The 20,056-nt window shown below is 42.2% G+C and overlaps 1 protein-coding gene across 1 annotated transcript in view; it reads left to right on the top strand.

Annotated features, from left to right (window-relative positions):
• Positions 1-19,727, top strand: part of CNGA2 (cyclic nucleotide gated channel subunit alpha 2) — a 91,266-nt gene extending 71,539 nt beyond the window's left edge. The window contains exons 6-9 of the mRNA XM_053474026.1: positions 15,870-15,977; positions 16,158-16,264; positions 16,539-17,302; positions 18,900-19,727. Coding sequence (XP_053330001.1) covers positions 15,870-15,977; positions 16,158-16,264; positions 16,539-17,302; positions 18,900-19,529 — 1,609 coding nt within the window. The 3' untranslated portion in view covers positions 19,530-19,727. The remainder of the gene's footprint in view (positions 1-15,869; positions 15,978-16,157; positions 16,265-16,538; positions 17,303-18,899) is intronic.
• Positions 19,728-20,056: the final 329 nt, after the last annotated feature.

The raw sequence follows: 20,056 nt of genomic DNA on the forward strand, positions 1-20,056 counted from the left end.
ACAGACGCGAAATCCCCCTCCCAACTGATCAGTCTTAGAACGACGGACCAAAAGAGAAACAGACCGATCCCGCAGCAAAACATCAGCGAACAGCAACCCCCCAACCGTAGTGGTGCTTGGACTAACCAGCTTGCTAATGCAAAAAGCACCAAAAAAGGCCAAAACAAAACTCAAACGAAAAAGACAAACCTCAAACTCAGAAAAGCAAACCCCGGGCAAACAAGCACACAAACGCCCCAGCAAATCAAAAGTGACAGGACGCCGACTATCCACCCGTCTACAACCCTGCCGATAGCCCTTCATAGCCTGGGAAACCAAGAACTCCTTAGCCAAATCCAGATCCCCATGCATCTTGAAATAAAAGGCCAGAGCAGCCAGGCACTTAGTAATGCTCGCCACAGAAACCCCACGAGAAAATTCCGTGCCCACCACGAACAGCAAAACGGACAGTCTGCCTTCACGCGAAGCAGGACCACCAACCTCCCGCAAGGATACCTCCCACTCCTGCCAGTACTTGGTGTACGCCGACAAGGTTGACGGAGCCAGCGACCGAGCTACCTGACTCAAGACCCATCCTCGACCACGCTCCAAATCCAGGCTGGAACCTCCACCCCCACCGGATCTGCGGCTGGCGCCAAATCTCGAAAACGGTCCCAAAGCTGTCGAGACAAAGCATCAGTGACACCGTTACAAACACCAGCGACATGCACTGCCCTGACCCATAAATTCAATTGCAGACAACGTAAAACCAAATGGCGCAACAACCGAATAACCGGAGGAGAGGAAGAGGACAGATTATTAACCGCAAGGACCACACTCAAATTATCACACTGAAAAGTGATACACTCATTGCGAAATCTGTCTCCCCAAATCTCAACACCCACCACAATAGGGAACAACTCTAACAACGTCAAATTCCTAATGAAGCCCAACTCAAACCAGCCAACCGGCCACGTACCAGCAAACCAAGCCGCACGAAAGCAGCCACCAAAGCCCCCAGAGCCTGAAGCATCAGTCCACAAAGACATGTCATCATTAAAGACAGCATCCGCCATCCAATAAGACCTACATTGTAATGAGAGAGAAACATATCCCAAACCCTGAGATCCTCCTGAGAAGCTCCCGCTTCAATCTGATGAAGTGATGGGGTGACCGCACCCCCGAGGTTACCATAAACAACCACCTGCATAACACCCTACCCATGGGCATAATCCGACAAGCAAAATTAAGTTTGCCCAATAGAGACTGCAACTGTACCAACGTTATCTTAGTGGCAGAACGCGCTCGGGTGACCTGAGCCCGCAAATCCACAACCTTATCCAAAAGAATCCTGCATAACAGCAGCTCGGCATCAATCTCAATCCCCAAAAAACGCATCACAGAACACGGACCCTCAGTCTTGTCCTCGGCTAGCGGCACACCAAACCGCCGCATAACAAAACGTAGCGTTTCCAACAACACCAAACAAACTAACGTACCCCTCGGACCCACACACAAAAAATCATCCAAATAGTGAACCAGCGAATGGACACCCGCAATACGCTTGATCACCCACTCCAGGAAACAACTAAACGTCTCAAAATGCGCACAGGAAATCGCGCAACCCATGGGCAAGCAACGGTCCACATAAAAAGAACCTGCCCAATGTCAACCAAGCAACCGAACACACTCAGGATGTACAGGCAAGAGTCGAAAGGCAGATTCCACATCGGCCTTAGCCATCAAGGCACCCGGCCCAGCCTCCCAAACCAAACGTATGGCAGCATCAAAAGAAGTGTACGAAACCCTACATAGCTCCCTGTCAATGCCGTCATTCACCGACCTGCCCTTAGGATAAGATAGGTGATGAATCAAACGGAATTTACCCTTCTCCTTCTAGGGCACCACACCCAGCGGGGAAACCATCAAATCAGCCAACGGCAATTCAGAAAAGGGGCCCGCTATTCGCCCCAATTCAACCTCCTTGGCAATCTTATCAGTTACAACATGAGGATGCAAAAGTGCAGACTTCAAATTCCTAGTGACAAAACCCTTAAAATCACCAGAAAAAGGGATCTTAAAACCAAACGAAAATCCCTGCTCAAGCAAAAAAGCCGCATCCCTATCAGGGTACTCACGAAGCAAAGGAAGCATCGCGCCCACGATCACCGGGGACACCCCCTTTACCAGCAGATCCCGGCTTGGGCTGCTTATCCTTCTTATAGCACTTTGAGTAAGGGTGGTTGCCGCTACATCCGGTACATTCGTGCCGGAATTTGCACGCATTACCCCACAAGCATTGCCCGTCATTGAACTGCCAGCAGATGCCCTTTTTGGCAGTAACAGCCCCCGACACGGAGGCGCCACTCCGAAAGGGCTGGGAACCAGACCTAGAGGGAGTCATCACCTTCAACCACAAAGCTATCTCCTTCTGATCCCAGCGCAAAGATGGACGAACAGCCTTCCGCTGACAGAATTGCTCGTCATAGCGTAACCAACCAACACCCCCATATGTCCGGTAAGCCTCACCAATACTGTCCTGATAACAAAACAAAGCCGAGCAATTTTCCGGCGCCTTTTCACCAATTACGCTAGCCAATATTGCAAAAGCCTGCAACCAATTACTAAAAGTACGCGGGATAAGCCGGTGTCTACGCTTTTCCTCCTTCTCAATCTTCTTAGCATCCTCACCCTTCAACGGCTTGTTCAAATTAAAACGCTCTAAAGGAAGCAAGGAGAAAATCTCAACGTATTCACCTTTCCAGATCTTTTCCCTCACATCGCCGGGACCGGCGTGCAGGCTGGGAGCTGGGGACGACATCTGCATCAGGGCTGAGGCACACAGGAGGCCAACGAGCCCTGGAACTGGTCCGCCCACGCTCCACAGGAACCACGGGAGGTGCAGCAGCAGCAGCAGGAGGAGGAACCAGGTCAGCAAAGCAGTCACGGAGCCACTCCATCCCACGAGTCCTAGCCTCTTCCCTGATGGCTGACAGCAGCTCCTCCATGAAGACCTGCAAGGTAAATAGAAAAACAAAACACACACACAGAGGGAGACAAGAGACTGCAAACTGCTTCTGCGGTGTTCAGTAATTGCCCCCTGCACGTGTGCTTAGAGGGGCTTTATAGCCCTGTCCCCTTCCCCCTACAGTCACGTTCCTTGTGACTTCCTCCCTCGTTCCCTGTGCATTCTCTCCTCGTGCTAACCCTTGCTGGGTTAACCCTTTCCTGCCCTAATACCATGTGCACCATCCTGTAGTGCTGGCAGGGTCATGTTCCCCTTACGCCTATGACTCCAGGGTTTCTTTATAGCTAGTGGCCCTTTTTTTTTTTTGTCAGCCACATATATGTCTGGTGGAGTATGCTCAGACATTGCACATTTCACATTTACTGAATGGCACTGATAACATTACGACTATTTACAATCATCTGCCCCTTACTGGGTTAATATGCCCTCCCACCTCTGTGGTTTTACTCTCAGTCAGCCACTTATGTGTTTTTTTATATGCCCCACACTCTTCGCTCTCTACTAGCGTTCATAATATCATGGTTTTCTTTTGTTCTGGTTTGGCTGTTGTTGGGTTTTCCCTGCCTGATATTTGTGCTTATGTTCTTCTATGCCTACACACATACATCCACATTTAGTCACTCTTTTCATATACACGGAGAGGGTGCACCTGCATCTCATTTTACCCTTTTTCTTTCAGTTTCCACTGTTACACATTAACTCTTTACATACCTCATTTCCCCTACAGAGCTGACCCACCTTGCCCTTAGCGATGAGATTTTAGGTTTCCGACCACTAGCATGGTCTATTGGCTCATAATTTAATGTGCATACATAGGGCACCTGTTTGCCCTTACATGTTTTTGGTTCCTTCCTTTTCTTTTGTTTATACGGACGGTTTGTGGCATCGCTTACTGTATATTTGCCTTTGTACATCCCAACTTTATGTCTGATACCTTTCTAAAATAGACTACTTTATTTTTTACACTATTTCAGAAACAAGATTGCTTTTTTTTTTTTTTTTTTTTTTACAAGAGACCCATTTTCTCTGCACTAGAGAATTTAAATAGTGGATAGGCATTTCCAGACAGCCTATTTCTCCAGCTCTCCTCAGTCTAAAACCAAAGGGGTGGCTATTCTCATTCATAAATCACTGCCCTTCCGGCTCATAGATATTTGGAAAGATACCGAGGGTAGAGGTTTAATGATCAAAGGTTTTCTTGGTATGCATAAAATTTCGCTTGCTACTGTGTATGCGCCTAACAAAGAACAGTTTCCCTTCTTGGTCAAATTTCTCTCCAAGCTGGCAGATTTCCAGGAGGGCATAACAATTTTTGGAGGGGACCTTAATATGGTCTTGGTATTAGACTGAGGAGAGCAGGAGAAATAGGCTGTCTGGAAATGCCTATCCACTATTTAAATTCTCTAGTGCAGAGAAAATGGGTCTCTTGTAAAAAAAAAAAAAATGCTTCTTCTCAATCTTAATTGATACCTGATGCCTTGTTCATGTCTCATCACCACCTATCTTATTTACATTCTTCGGAGATCGGCCCTCAGACCCTCAGCGACCGTGCCCCGATCCATTTCACTTTACGTTTGCCGCTGCTCCCCCCTAGGGTGTGGTGTTGGCGCCTTAATGAAAATTTAATTGACACTCCCACGTTTATCCCAGATCTCACATCACACCTGAAACATTCTTTCGAGGAAAAGATGGTACATGATACCCCTATTTCGATGGTCTGGGAGGCTCATAAAGCTATTATCAGGGGGCATCTTATTCAATTCTATCTGTTGTGACTCTAGAACAGCTTAAGGCACTTAGGTCCCATCTTGCGTACCTTTTGAAGTTTCTTTTTACGAATTGGGCGATGCTTTACGTGCAAGAAGGGCAGCCATGTATCTCCCCAGGATTAGGGACTCTAATGGTAACCTCCATCACACCACTGGGGATATAGCTGCATGTTTTGCGAGCTACTACCATGAGCTCTATAATATATCGTCTGAGAGGGAACCAGAACAACGGGTTGCATCGCTCATAGATTTGTATCTTACTAAGCATTAACGTAAGCGGATCACGGCAGAGGAGAGAGCGGACCTTAATTCCCCCATTAGCTTGGAGGAGATAGAGAGGGCTCTTAAATCCTTCCCCCAGGGTAAGAGTCCAGGCCCAGATGGGTTTACCCCTCTTTACTATCGTAATTTTTTTTCGGTTCTTGGCCCACATATGGTTTCTCTTTTTAATTCTTTAGCTACAGGGGCCCTCCTAGACCCTCAATCCAATACGGCTCATATAACAGTAATTCCCAAACCTGGAAAGGACGCTGAACTATGTGGCAGCTATTGTATAAGATCAATATGCATATATCTCCCTCCTTGAAAACCACTAATCAAGCTGCATTTTCTTTTCGTTGGGTTGACACATATTTAACTTACCTTGGTGTTTATATACCGGTGGATCCCTCAACCTTGGTTGGGGTTAATTTTGTCCCTCTTTTGTCTTCAGTCATTGTGGATTTGAGACGTTGGTCTTTCCCTCACATCTCCTGGTTTGGCAGGGTTGGGGTTCTGAAAATGAATATTCTCCAACGCTTTCTTTATCTAGTCCAGACCGTTCCCGTTTACCTTACCAGGTCCTTTCTTAGGGCATGGCACAGAGCTTTTACTAAATATGTTTGGTCTGGCCGCCCCCCCAGATTGGCCTTATTTAGTTAGACTGAAAGACTAATCGTGAATAGACTTATCGTGGGTTTGTCCCTTAGTGAAACCTCTGTGGTGCTGTTGAGGCGGTGATTCGGGAAATTGCCGATCCAGATTTTCGAATCTCTCCCGAGGGCGTGCTATCACACAAAATTGAGTCTGGGGTCCTACAGGCGTTCTCTGACTATTCACTTGATCAATGCCACTAGGGCTACCATACCTAGGTTCTGGAAGCAGGCCAAAACGTCACCGCTTTCTGCCGGGTTGAAGCAAGTGAATTTCATATGCCAGATGGAAGACCTGGTGATGTCCTCTAGGGGTTCTGGGTACAAAAATGGTTTAAAGTGGCCACCATGGAGGGAATTTTGGAAGTCCCCTACCTTTCATAGAGTATTAATGGGTTTCTCTGGTGACCCCCCCAGTACTTGATCCCTGTTGATTTGGTCTCTTTTCTACTATGCGGTCTTTTAATTTTCTGTATCAGGCTCATACTTTTTTCTCTTCTCATTGAGATGTCTACTTTCTATTAAATCCATCCGTTAATTTGTTGATTGGTTTTTGTTATATCATGTTCGGTGCTGCCTAGCTGTCTTCTCAGATTCTCTGGATATAACGTGCATTGCTCTGTTCCTGGGTTTTGCTATGTAATAATACCTGTTAATTATACTACTTGACCTCTCACTGTGCATTTAAATAATCAGATGCCATTCTTGTGTTTTCTTATATGGAGCTGCACATCTTATGTGCCTGATGTATATTGTACTGCATGTTGCAACCATTGTACCACTTTGGCTCTTTCCAATTTTGCACTAACCAGGGAACAAAATCCTTCTTGACCCTAAAATGGCAGTCAGATTTCTCCTTGGATCAATAAGCTGTTTCCCCATAATGAAAGATTTTATCCCTGAATATTATGTTTTTCCAAGTATCCATCCATTTGCTGTTTAAACGTCTGTACAGACTCTGATAAAACTACCTCTGCAGGCAGAGAATTCCACATCCTTATTGTCCATACTGTAAAAAACCCTTTCCTCTGCCTTAGACTAAATCTCCTTTCTTCCAGTCTAAACGCATGACCACGTGTCCTGTTTGTGAACAGATTTCCAAACAATGGTTTCTATTGGCCCCGAATATATTTATATAATGCTATCATATCCCCTCTGAGGCGCTATTTTTCTAAACTAAACAGATTTAAATTTGTTAACCTTTCTTCATAACTATAGTGCTCCATTCCTTTTATTAATTTTGTAGCCTGCCTCTGCACCCTTTCTAGTGCTATGATATCCTTCTTTAGAATAGGTGGCCAAAATTGCACAGCATATTCAAGGTGCAGCCTTACCATTGATTTATACAGAGGCAAAATTATATTTTATCCCGTGAATTGATGCCCCTTTTTATACACGACAATACCTTACTGGCCTTAGCAACTGCTGACTGACATTGCACATTGTTGCCTAGTTTGTTATCTATAACAATTCCCAAATCCTTCTTATTTGTCTTTATCCCTAATTCACTCCTGTTTAGGGTGTAGGTTGCTTGTGCATTCCCTACCCCGAAGTGCATAACTTTACATTTATCTACATTGAATTTCATCTGCCATTTGTGTGCCCAGTCCCCCAGTCTATCTAGATCCCTCTGCAGCACTGTAATATCCTGCTCGCACTGTATTACTTTACCTAGTTTAGTGTCATCTGCAAACACAGAAACATGACGTTCAATGCCTATTGCCAGGTCATTTATAAATATGTTGAATAAAATTGGTCCCAGAACAGAACCCTGATGGACACCACGTACCACTTTTGACCAGCTTGAAAATGTACCATTTATAAAAACTTTCTGTTCTCTATCTCTAAGCCAATGTTCTACCGAATAACAAGAATTTGCATCTAGACCAATTTCCTTCAGTTTGAATACTAACCTATTGTGTGGAACCGTGTCAAACGCCTTGGCAAAATCCAAGTAGATTACATCCATTGCAACACCCTGATCTACACTTCTACTTACTTCTTCGTAGAATGCAATTCAATTAGTTTGACAGGACCTATGTTTCATAAAAGCTGATTTTTGCTAATAATACTGTTCTTCCCAATGAATTCTTGAATATTATCCCTAAACAGCACTTCAAATACTTTCCCAACCACAGAAGTTAAGCTCACAGGTCTATAATTTCCGGGCACAAAGTTTGAACCCTTTTTGAATATAGGAACCACTGCTTCCCTCCAATCCTCTGGTACAATTCCTGAAAGAAAAGAATCCCGAAAGATTAGAAACAGAGGTTCACTTATTTCCTGACTCAGCTCCTAAAGTACTCGTGGGTGAATACTGTCAGGCCCCGGAGCTTTGTTAACATTAACTTTCTTTAGTTGCTGCAGCACCTTGTCCTAAGCCATCCAATCACAGTCTGACTGCATTTTTTTCAGTAGTCCTATGTATATCCATTGCCATAGGTTCCTCCTTAACATATACTGAGGAAAAATAGTTATTTAAAGTTTCTGCTTTTTCCTGGTCCTCCTTAACCAACACTCCCATCTCTGTGTTAGGCCTACCTGGTCCGGGAGAGGTGGAATACTTTGCAGGATGGCCGAACCATGCACTGTCCTCTATCTAGCAGAGAGGTGGAGGCAGCTAGTAGGAGACTGAGCAGAGGACGGCAGATGACTGGAGCGCCACAGCAGACGTAGGGTAAAACCGCAGACTCTGAGCAGGACAGCAGATGATAGGTGTGCCACAGCAGACGTAGGGTTAAACCGCAGACTCTGAGCAGGACAGCAGATGATAGGTGTGCCACAGCAGACTAATGGTTAAACCGCAGACTCTGAGCAGGACAGCAGATGATAGGTGTGCCACAGCAGACGTAGGGTTAAACCGCAGACTCTGAGCAGGACAGCAGATGATAGGTGTGCCACAGCAGATGTAGGGTTAAACCGCAGACTCTGAGCAGGACAGCAGATGATAGGTGTGCCACAGCAGACGTAGGGTTAAACCGCAGACTCTGAGCAGGACAGCAGATGATAGGTGCGCCACAGCAGACGTAGGGTTAAACCGCAGACGCTGAGCAGGATAGCAGATACCGGGTACGTCACAGCAGATAAAGGGTTCAAACAGAAGCCGGGGTCAAAGTCCAAATCCAGGTCAGACCCGATAAGGCAATCCGGAGGGAATCTGGAACTGAAAGGCTGAATACGCCCATTGAGGAAGTGGACACAGCGGAATCCTGCTTAACGTCCCCACTAAGCCACATCGGTTTCAATTTGTTTGTTTTATATTTGTTTCCTAGTGGTACATCCTGAGAAGTGTACCCTGCTAATATTTGTTTGAAAATACTCAATTTTTCTTCAGTGCTTTTATCCCTGAAGAGTTTATGCCAATCAATAAGTTGTAAAGCTGCCCTTATCTTATTGAGATTGTCCTTCTTAAAATTTTATGTTTTAGTATTCCCCATGGGCAATTTCTTTTTTGAGTTTATTTCAAAAGACACCATATTGTGATCACTATTACCCAAGTCACTTGAATGTTAGACAAAAGATCAACATTGTTTGTTATCACCATATCCAGACAAGAATCCTTTCTAGTTTGTGCTTGTACCAGTAATTGTATCTCCAATAATCAACATGTTACCCAGATGTGCAGCTTTCTCAATTTGCTCTAACAGCTGCTTTTCCTCATCATTTTAACATTAGGTGGTTTATAACATATCCCAACCAATAGTTAATTTCCTTTTTTTTTGCCCCAAGTTGATATCTACCCATAAAGCTTCCACATCTCCCTTGTCGCATTCAAGATGCTTAACCCCTTAATGACAAAGCCCGTACATGTACGGGCTCAAAATGCATTGTTTTCAATGGGTTTAGGGACCGCCCATTGTCCTTAAGGGGTTAATATTTGACTTTAGCTCGTTGTTAACATACAAGCATACTCCCCTCCTGCTTTTTCTGTCCTTCCTATATAACATGTAACCTTTTAAGTTAACTGCCCAGTCATGGGTCTCATCCCACCATGTTTCTGTTATGCCTTATTTATCAAATTGCTTAGTGTATGATATTGCCTCTAGTTCCCCCATTTTGTTATTTAGGCTTCTTGCATTAGCAAGCATTCATTTAATATTATCCTGATTCTCTTGAATTTTATGAGAATTTTTATTAATACATACTTCCTCTGTTCTGATCTTGCCCCTCCCCCATCTCCACCCCCCTTGTTCTGATCTTGCCCCTCTCCTTTCTGTGCTATCTACATTTTCAAGATCTCTGTGTCCATCCCCCCTACTGCTAGTTTAAAAACCCCTCCAGCCTTCTAGCCATCATCTCCCCTAGCAAAGCAGACCCTCTTCCGTTTAGATGCAATCCATCACCGCTATAAAGATTGTACCCAAGCGCAAAATCAGCCTAGTGCTCTAGAAAGCCAAAACCCTCCTTCCTACACCATGACTTTAGCCACGCATTTACCTCCCTGATCTCCCGCTGCATTTCTAATGTTGCGCGTGGCACAGGTAATATTTCTGAAAATACTACCTTGGAGGTTTTCTTCAGTTTATCTCCTAATTCCCTGAAATCATTCTTTAGGACCTTCCATTTTCCACTGACTTTGTCATTGGTACCGATATGGACCATGACAGCCGGGTCTTCCCCAGCCCCTCCCAATAATCTATCCACTCTGTCAGCAACATGCCGGACCCGAGCACCCGGGAGATAGCAAACTGTCCGGTTGAGCCTATCAGAGCGGCAGATTATCTACTCTCTTAATAATAGAGTCCCCTACCACCACAACCTGTTTAGCCTTTCTTACGCTCTCAACCCCACTCATACTAGACGGGCTGTTCCCTCGGCTGTAAGAAGGAACAGCTTCCTCCACTATAGCTACTCCTGAGCTGATGCACCCAACATCTTCACTCAAGCGGGCAAATCTGTTAGGCTGCACTACCACCACGTGTAATTGTTACCCAACTACATGCCTGTTCCCCAGCTGACTTATCTCCTCCCTCTTCACTACCTCCCCCCACTACACTCTGCTCAGTGAGTAGCAGACTCCTTTCAAGATTGTCTATCTTTCTCAAGGTTGCAATTTGCTTCTCCAGATCTCTAATATGAGCTTCCAGAGAAGCCACTTGCTCACGCCTGCCACAGAGGTATGGACCCTGGACGGATTCATCCAGGCATGCATACATGAGGCAAGATGTGCATTGAGTCCGATCATCAATCTTGCTAACTCCCATAACCATACTCACAATCAAGTATAAGAAAAAAGAAATAAATGAGAAATCTACAAAACAGTTAAACAAGAACACCCGTCAAAAATAAACAGTTAAAAGTACAGAACTATAGTTCAACAAAAACAGTCCAATAAATATATAACAGTATAAATACAGTACTTTGTGTAACCCATTTTTCTCTTTTTAACTCCTGTTTCTTTTTAACTCCTACTTAAAATAGCCTACTTGAAAAAGAGGCTCAAGTGAGCAAGCTCTGTGAGTTAGTTGGGGCTTTATATAGATAAACCCACTCAGGTAAAACTAGGTATCCACTCCCCTCAATTTTCTGAGCTGCAGCTCACACAGAAGAAAAAAAACACACCAAAGATAGAGGAATTAAATGCAACCAAATAAAGCTTTTTCCACCACTTGTACTCCTCCAAGGCAGTGGCGACTCTAGAAACAATATATAGGGGGGGCACACAAGATACCACAGTCAAACTGGGGGGGCATTAATAATTTCCACCATTAAATCATACCACTGAAAAAACACACACACACACACACACACACACACACACACACACACATATATATATATATATAGCCAAAAGTAATGTGCTATGGAATGATACTTTTGTTATTGGACAATACAATACTTGATCATTCAACATGGGAAGCCTGAAGCCACAATTTAGTACGACTAATCCTTGAAATCCTTTAAACAACACAATACCTTAACTTTTCCACTAAATGATTTCAAGGCCTAATATTAGTCCCTGCTGCCGATATATATATAAATATATATATAAATATTAGACCCTGCTGCCGATAGCAGGTATAGATCAACACATTAACACACAAACCCAGCTTTGCATGTATAGATCAATTGAAATTTACTTGTGATCTCAGCACTGAAGGTATATATCAAATAAACAGAATCAGACATACAAATCCTGTATTTGCAGGTATACAATAATAATATATGAAATGTAGCATTGCAGGTATAGATCAAATCAATACATGGAAACAGCATTGCAGGTATTAATCAACTGAACAAGACATACAAACCCTGTATTTGCAGGTATACATAAATAATGTATGGAAACATAGCATAGCAGATATGGATCTACAGAAGAACACACAAACCAAGCTTTGCAGGTACAGATCAATTGGAATTCACATAAAAACACGGCATTAAAGGTATATTTAAAACCCCCTAAATTACAGGGATAGATCACAGGTTGCACACCCCAACCACACTGCCCACATAGAACCTGGCCAGCACCCAGATAACACACATAAGATTTGCCATCTTTTTCCCATATACACCCTGCCTGTGCCATCTTGTTCCCCAAGGCTCAAACATCCTGCTAGTGCCATCTTTGCCCTTCCACAATTATACATCTATGATACACACAATCACATTAACTCATGCTCTCTCTCATTCAGACAAATCATCCACATATTAACTCATGCTCTCCCTCATTCAGACAATTCATCCACATATTAACTCATGCTCTCCCTCATTCAGACAATTCATCCACATATTAACTCATGCTCTCCCTCATTCAGACAATTCATCCATTATAAGAAACTACACCCCTTGGAGCTTCAAATGAGGGGCTACATGTATTTCTAGGACAAAAGTTGAGTGCACAAATAATGATGGAATATGTCGCTTTGGCTTGAAAATATGTTTTTTCTAACCATAGCGACATGTTCATTTGTGTCTTGCGCACTCCAGGTTTGTACTAGAAACACATGCAGCCCCTCATTTTATGCGCCAAGGGATGTCGTTTTTGGAAATGTGTACTTTTTGTGCCATAATTTAACTTCCTACGTGAGCAATAATGCCACGTCAAGGCTTCAACCCTAATTACTGATCATTCACACGCCTTTCATATCTCCATTCACTCACAGAAGCACATGCTATTCTTTCCATACATTTACTCACAGTAGCACACACCATTCTTTCCCCTTACAATCCCAAATAAATGATGGTAAAGGGAGAAAAAATAAGTTTTGCAGTAAAAATGCAAGGCGCTCCATGGATGATATGGTTACTCACGTACCGCACAGGCTAAATGGCTGATTTTAATAATATTTGCAATTCATCAGGATTTCAAAAATTGCCTCCCTCTACCGTTGGCTAAATTTAACCCCATGATCAAAGGGATCATAGAATTAAAAATTACCGTATTTGCTCGATTATAAGACGAGGTTTTTAACAGAGCAAATGCTCTGAAAAATACCCCTCGTCTTATAATCGAGGTCGTCTTCTAATCAAACCTCATTCTGCTTCGGCCGTGCTGCTTACCGGGCTTTGATCACGAGCAGCGTCTCTGCTATTAGCATCAGGAAACAGGAAGCTAGCACAGTCCTCGCATAACTCTACCTCCCCCCTCCTTCCTCTGAGGGCGGGGCCAGAGAAGTTGCTCGCACAGCCGGGCCCCTGCAGAAGTCTGCAAGTGGGAGATCTGCTGTTCAGGTAAGGAGGTAAGGGGGTGGGGGGTTTGAGCGTGTGTGTGTATGTGTGTGTATGTGTGATTAATGGAATGAATGAGTATTTAAATGTTTGTGAATGAGTGTGTGTGTGTGTGTGATAGCATGGATGTGTAAGGGGGGTGGTAGCATAGCATAGGGAGGCTGTAATCACACTTCTAACATCCCCAGGTTCCAACATGTACTGGCTGCCTTGGCTTGATAGGAGTGTGATTGCTGTTAGCAGTATATATATATATATATATATATATATATATCCAGAAATGCATTTTAACCCCCTATATGCCACTCAGCCCCATGATATGCCTTTTAACCCCCTATATGCCAGAGTGGCATATAGGGGTATAAGGCATATCACGGGGCATATAGGGGGTTAAAAGGCATATCATGGGGCACAGTGGCATATAGGAGGGTATAAGACATTTCTGGAGGCAGAGTGGCATATAGAGGGTTAAAAGGCACATCATGGGGCAGAGTGGCAAATAGGGGGGTATAAGGCATTTCTGGGGGCAGTGTGGCAAGCCTGGGGGCAGATGTGCATAACTGGGGGGGCAAGATTGGCAAATAAAAGGAAATAAAAAATATATTTTTCTCAATCATAGCTTTTATTAAATATGAAAATTAGTTTACATTAATTAATATTTACTAGTAAAACTTTTTTCCTATAGGGTAGTCTTATATTCAGGCCTTTTGTTTTTTTCCTAAATTAATATTTTGATTTTGGGGGGTCGTCTTATAATCAGGGCCATTTTTAAAAAGGGAATGTGACTTTTTATAGCTATATGATCGCTGTGGTAACATTGGCTACCACTGTGATCATTTAGCTAGAATACTTAAACTTTTTTTTAACTACTTTATGTTTAAATAATTTAATTTGGGGGTCTCTAGGCAATTTTGATCTTTTTTTATCTGCCGTTAGAGACCCCCAAATAATTTTTTTTACATTTTTATTTTTTTTAACTTAATATTTTTTATTATTTTTTTAAATCTATATTGGAAAGGTGAGGCGATTACCTTTCCAACGGTATATGTTGGGGGTATGTAGCTGCTTAGATGCCTGAGAAACAGGCATCTAAGCAGCATGCCCCCATACCTCTTTAACTGACAATTATCAGTTGTTAATAAAGTTGCGCGGTGACGTCATCGCATCATTGCGCGAGACGTCACCGGGCAGATGGGGTGGACCCGGTGATGCCGGGGTAGGTGGTGATGGAGGTCCACAGACCTCCATCGAGGTAAGATAGTGACTGACTGGGACTGCTAGCGACGGCACCATGCCGTCATTAGCAGTCAAGGACTGTCCTGGGTGGTTACAAATTCGGCGGGGGGGCAACAGGCGGGGCAAGGAATAACCTAGGCCGCCCCCTTGCCCCCCTGTAGCGACGCCACTGCTCCAAGGGAACTCCTGTTTCTTTTTAACTCCTACTTAAAATAGCCTACTTGAAAAAGAGACTATCTCAATGCAGAAGCAACTCAAGTGATTTTATAGCCCTTGCTATATGTAAATGGCAAACAACAGCCCGAATATGTGTTCCACAACATTTCCCGAGTACAGGGATACCACCCATGCATGGGTTTTTCAGGCTGTTTGGGGGCTTAAAGGCCATATTTGGGAAGTGCGCTTTTTCATTTTGACATCTGGTCAGTCTGTGCCTATGTACTACTAGGGACATCTTTGAACCCAGCCACTTCAATTTACCCCATCAAACCATTCATTTTTTATACTCCTTGAGTATTTGAAATGCTAGTATTTTAACTCTTTCCTTCTCAGGATTTTTAGGGAAGATACAGCGATAATTTTAGTACTTGCACCTAAAAATAAACTTTATTTTTTATATTTTGGGACTTTTTTTGTCACTGCATAATTAATTTTAAATGTTATAAAATTTTTATTTATTTATATTTTAGCCCTTGTGAAATTCACTCAGATCCTTATACTTGCCCATTTTTCCTGCTTCTAACTTTGAGAATGAATAATGTTCACTTGCTGTCTAATATATCGACCCACTGTCAGATTCCCTGATAACAATATTATCAGCGTTATTCACTCCATAATGTTATGGCTGATTGGTGTATGTGTCATTATACAATGCGGGTTATTTGAACAGAGGAAATAAGTATAATGATACCAATGATAAAACAATATGTTCAAATTCAAGTTATTGTAAACATGCAAACAGAATTGCATTAAGATGATAAATATTACATAATCTATACAAAATTGCACACATAAAGTGTAGGTTAGCATGATATACATGGTTATTTACATGAAATAAAGATAAATAATGAAATAAATAAGAAACAAAATAAATAAATAAATACATGAGGGAAAATATATTACAATAGAGAAATGTGGAAATAATGGATCTTGACCAGTTAGAAGGCTGTATGGGAGAAGGGCATGCCTTATTTAAAAACTATATAAACAATAAATCACATTTATTAATCAGAAAAAAGTTATCCAGGTCCACTGACCTGTCATTTATCTGATCAACAGGAAGATCTGTGAGCTGTTTGTAGTCGATCCTTCAGGAAAATTGTATTATCGTTGGCTTCTGGTTATAACATTGCCGGTGCTCTATAACTGGTTCTTACTGGTAGTCAGGTAATTTTGTACATTATCTATTCTGCATATACCTAGAGATGTATTGAGTTATATTCTCTTCTATCCTCTTAGTATTTTTTTCTTTGTTTTGTGTGCAGTTATTTATTTTTTTCTTTGTGTCACATATGTGCTTAAGTTTTTCAATGAGCACTTGTTAACTTGCTGTTTTGTTTCATCTAGAGCATGTTTTAATGATCTGCAGGCAAGTTACACTACAGTGTGGCTCATACTGGATTACATTTGTGACATCATATACATTGCGGACATCATAATTCGGCTTCGTACAGGTGAACTAATTGCTCTGGTAACAGGATACCACCTTAGTTGCTACTGATTAAATGCCTGGATATAAACAACTTAATACCTCTTTTTATTCTACTCCATTGTAGCTGATCTACGTTCATAATATACCTTTTCAGATATTAGTATTAAATATAGATTTCAAAACTGTCAGGACATTGGAGAAGCTTTATCCTAAGGTCAGAATTCCATCTCCCAGATTAAAGTTATTCATCCGATCTATGCTTATACATTTTTACTTTTTTTCTTCTTTCACTTTAGGCTTTCTAGAGCAGGGTTTACTTGTTAGAGACCCAAGATTGCTCAGTGACCGCTATATTCAGACTTTGCAATTCAAGCTGGATGTTCTTTCCATCCTTCCTACTGACCTTGGCTATCTGGCATTTGGTATCCATTGTCCAGAGCTTCGTTTCAACCGACTTCTTCATTTTCCACGCATGTTTGAGTGCTTTGATCAGACAGAGACACGGACAAGTTACCCTAATATCTTCCGCATCTTCAACCTAGTACTCTACGTTCTGCTCATTATTCACTGGAATGCTTGCATCTACTATGCAATTTCTAAAGCTATAGGCTTTGGAGAGGATTCCTGGGTATACCCCAATGTTACTGATCCTATCTATGGCTACCTCACCCGAGAGTATGTTTATTGCCTGTACTGGTCTACATTAACCCTTACTACCATTGGCGAAACCCCACCACCTGTTACAGATACAGAGTACCTTTTTGTCATCTTTGATTTTTTAGTAGGTGTCCTGATCTTTGCTACCATTGTGGGGAATGTTGGTTCCATGATCTCCAACATGAATGCCACAAGGGCAGAGTTCCAAGCCAAAATAGATGCCATCAAACATTATATGCAATTTCGGAGGGTAAGCAAAGAGTTGGAAGCTAAGGTCATACGCTGGTTTGACTACTTGTGGACCAATAAGAAAACGGTGGATGAAAAGGAGGTGTTAAAGAACCTTCCAGACAAATTAAGAGCTGAAATTGCAATAAATGTCCACCTGGAAACTCTCAAAAAGGTTTGTTACACATATTCATATATGTGGCTTTTAACATTTTTTTCACACACATTCTACTTTAGGTATAAATTGAAAGCTTCTGGTATACGTCACTGTCAAACAACACTCCAATATGTTTTCAGCAACATCTTAGTACAGTGATACCATTCGTGCATAGGTTAGCCTAGTTGTTTGATGGTGATCCTGTGCCCATATCCTGTTTGGGACATGTTTGAACCAGGCAAATTCAATTTACCCCATCAAACCATATTTTATTGAAAAGTAGATATCACAGGACATTTCAAATGCTGGTATTTTAACCATTTCCATGCATGTATTTTACCACCAGCTTTGCGGTAGTATTTTTGGGTGTTTTTTTCTCACACATTTTACTTCAAGTATGAATTTACAGCTTCTGGTATATGTCACTGTCAAATAGCATCCCTATATGTGTTCAGAAACAGATCCTGAGTATAGTAATACCACTCATTCATAGGTTTGCCTGGTTGTTTGGGGGCTAAAATGTCACATTTGGGAGGTGCACAATTTTTATTTCCTTAATATTCACTGATCACATAGTGATTATTGAGCTGTGCACCATTTACCTGCATGGTTTGATGTAGTACCTGTAGTCAAAGTTCTCAGGAGGGTCCGGAGAGAGGCCATCTTGTTAAAGGCAGCATTTCACAGGTGGCAGTTTGAAACGCTGCTAGGAGCAATAAAAATGGGCCCCCTGACTGAGCTGTGTATTGTTTTTAAAGGCATATAACCTTTCAATATGGTGAATACAACTGCTCCTAGGAGTGATTGTAAATTTTTTTGGTGTTCCTGGATGCCTCATTGTCAAGGCATCGCAGGTGAGCAAAGAAAGCAATTGTTCATTGATTTCTGCCAGGCAATTGTCAGATCAATTGTCGTCAAGAGGTTAATATACACCCAGTAGAATATTGAAGTGAGGAGGTGCTCTAGGCCTAACCCAAGGCAGCTGCCCCACCTTGCAGCCAGTATCCTCATTGCAGAGAACCATGAAATGACATCATCTGTCAGCATTCTGCCTTTATAGCAAGCAGTAACTTTTAATGCAACTTATGGGGGCTCTGGATGCCCAGCACAGTGTTCCGTATCATTCCGATCACCAATCTCCCTTGTAAGCAGGCCATTGGGCAACAGTAAACTGGAGGGCATGGCCACCTAAGAGGACCTTCTGTCCTAGTTGGTGGTAACCTGATGCAACAGACTTTTAAAGGCAAATGTGTATGAAAGAAATCCCCAGCTGGCTGCATGTGGAGTAAAATACATGCATGGAGTAAAATACTATTGCCACTTTTATCTTTCAAAAAAGGATTTATTATCCCCTTAATGACAAAGCCCGTACATGTACGGGCTCAAAATGCATTGTTTTCAATGGGTTTAGGGGCCGCCCATTGTCATTAAGGGGTTAAATAGCAGATTTTCTCATAAATCAATAGTCCACATACTATTACAACTCTTTATTTTAACATAAGCAGTCTTTATGTAATATGTATGTATATTATGTAATATGTATGTATATTATAGAATATAACTTTAGTTCTTTATTTTCCCTTCAACTAACTTCAACTTGTTTGTTGCTTTTTAGGTCCGTATTTTCCAGAACTGTGAGGCGGGTCTCTTAGTGGAATTAGTTCTGAAGCTAAGACCACAAGTCTTTAGCCCTGGAGATTACATTTGTCGAAAAGGTGACATAGGTAGGGAAATGTACATCATTAAAGAAGGAAGACTAGCTGTTGTAGGAGAGGATGGAGTAACTCAATATGCAATATTGACATCAGGGAGTTGCTTTGGTGAGATTAGTATCCTTAATATTGAAGGGAGTAAAATGGGCAACCGAAGAACAGCCAACATTCGTAGCATTGGATACTCTGACCTCTTCTGTTTGTCTAAGGGTGATTTGATGGAGGCTTTGGTGGAGTACCCTGATGCTAAGAATATTCTTGAAGAAAGAGGAAGGGAAATATTAATAAAAGAGGGCCTTCTTGATGAAAGCAAAGAAAATAATTCAATGAAAGGCAAGACTACAGAAGAGAAACTGGAAGTCTTTGAGTCCAACCTGGATTTGCTACACACTCGTTTTGCTCGTTTACTCCGTGAGTATAGCATTGCCCAACAGAGCCTTAAACAAAGAGTTACCCTGATGGAAGGGAGATTAAGGGAGCTCCATGGAGGTGGATTCTTATCTGATGATGTGGATAGTGTAGAGGACATATGACCCAATGGCAGAGGGAAAAAACAATGTCTTCATAGAATATAGCGATTATTATTTTATGGAAGCCACTTATTTTAAATATTAATTCCTCTGGAATATTTCAACTCTGTGTACACAAACACACAATGTGAGTGAACACAATTGATCATTTAATTTATTAAAGGTAAAAAGTTAATCATAACCTATATCACTCACGGAAACATTTTTTTGTCCCCCTAAACTTAATAACTGGTTGTACCACCCTTAGTGGCAACAACTGCAATCAAATGTTAAAGATTTACTTCGCTGTGGATGAGTTTTGGCCCACTCTTCTTGGCAGAATTGTTTTGATTCAGCCACATTGGAGGGGTTTCGAGCATGAACTGAAGGTCATGTCACAGCATCTCAATCATATTCAAGTCAGGGCTTTGACCAGGCCAATCCAAAGCTTTAATTTTATTTCTTTTAAATCATTCGCAGGTGGACTTGTTTGTGTGCTTCGGATCATTGTCCTGCTCAGAGCCGGCCTTGTGTTCTGGCGCCCTGTGCGG

The sequence above is a fragment of the Spea bombifrons genome, chromosome 8 (genome assembly GCF_027358695.1).
Source record: "Spea bombifrons isolate aSpeBom1 chromosome 8, aSpeBom1.2.pri, whole genome shotgun sequence".
NCBI classification, from domain to species: domain Eukaryota; kingdom Metazoa; phylum Chordata; class Amphibia; order Anura; family Pelobatidae; genus Spea; species Spea bombifrons.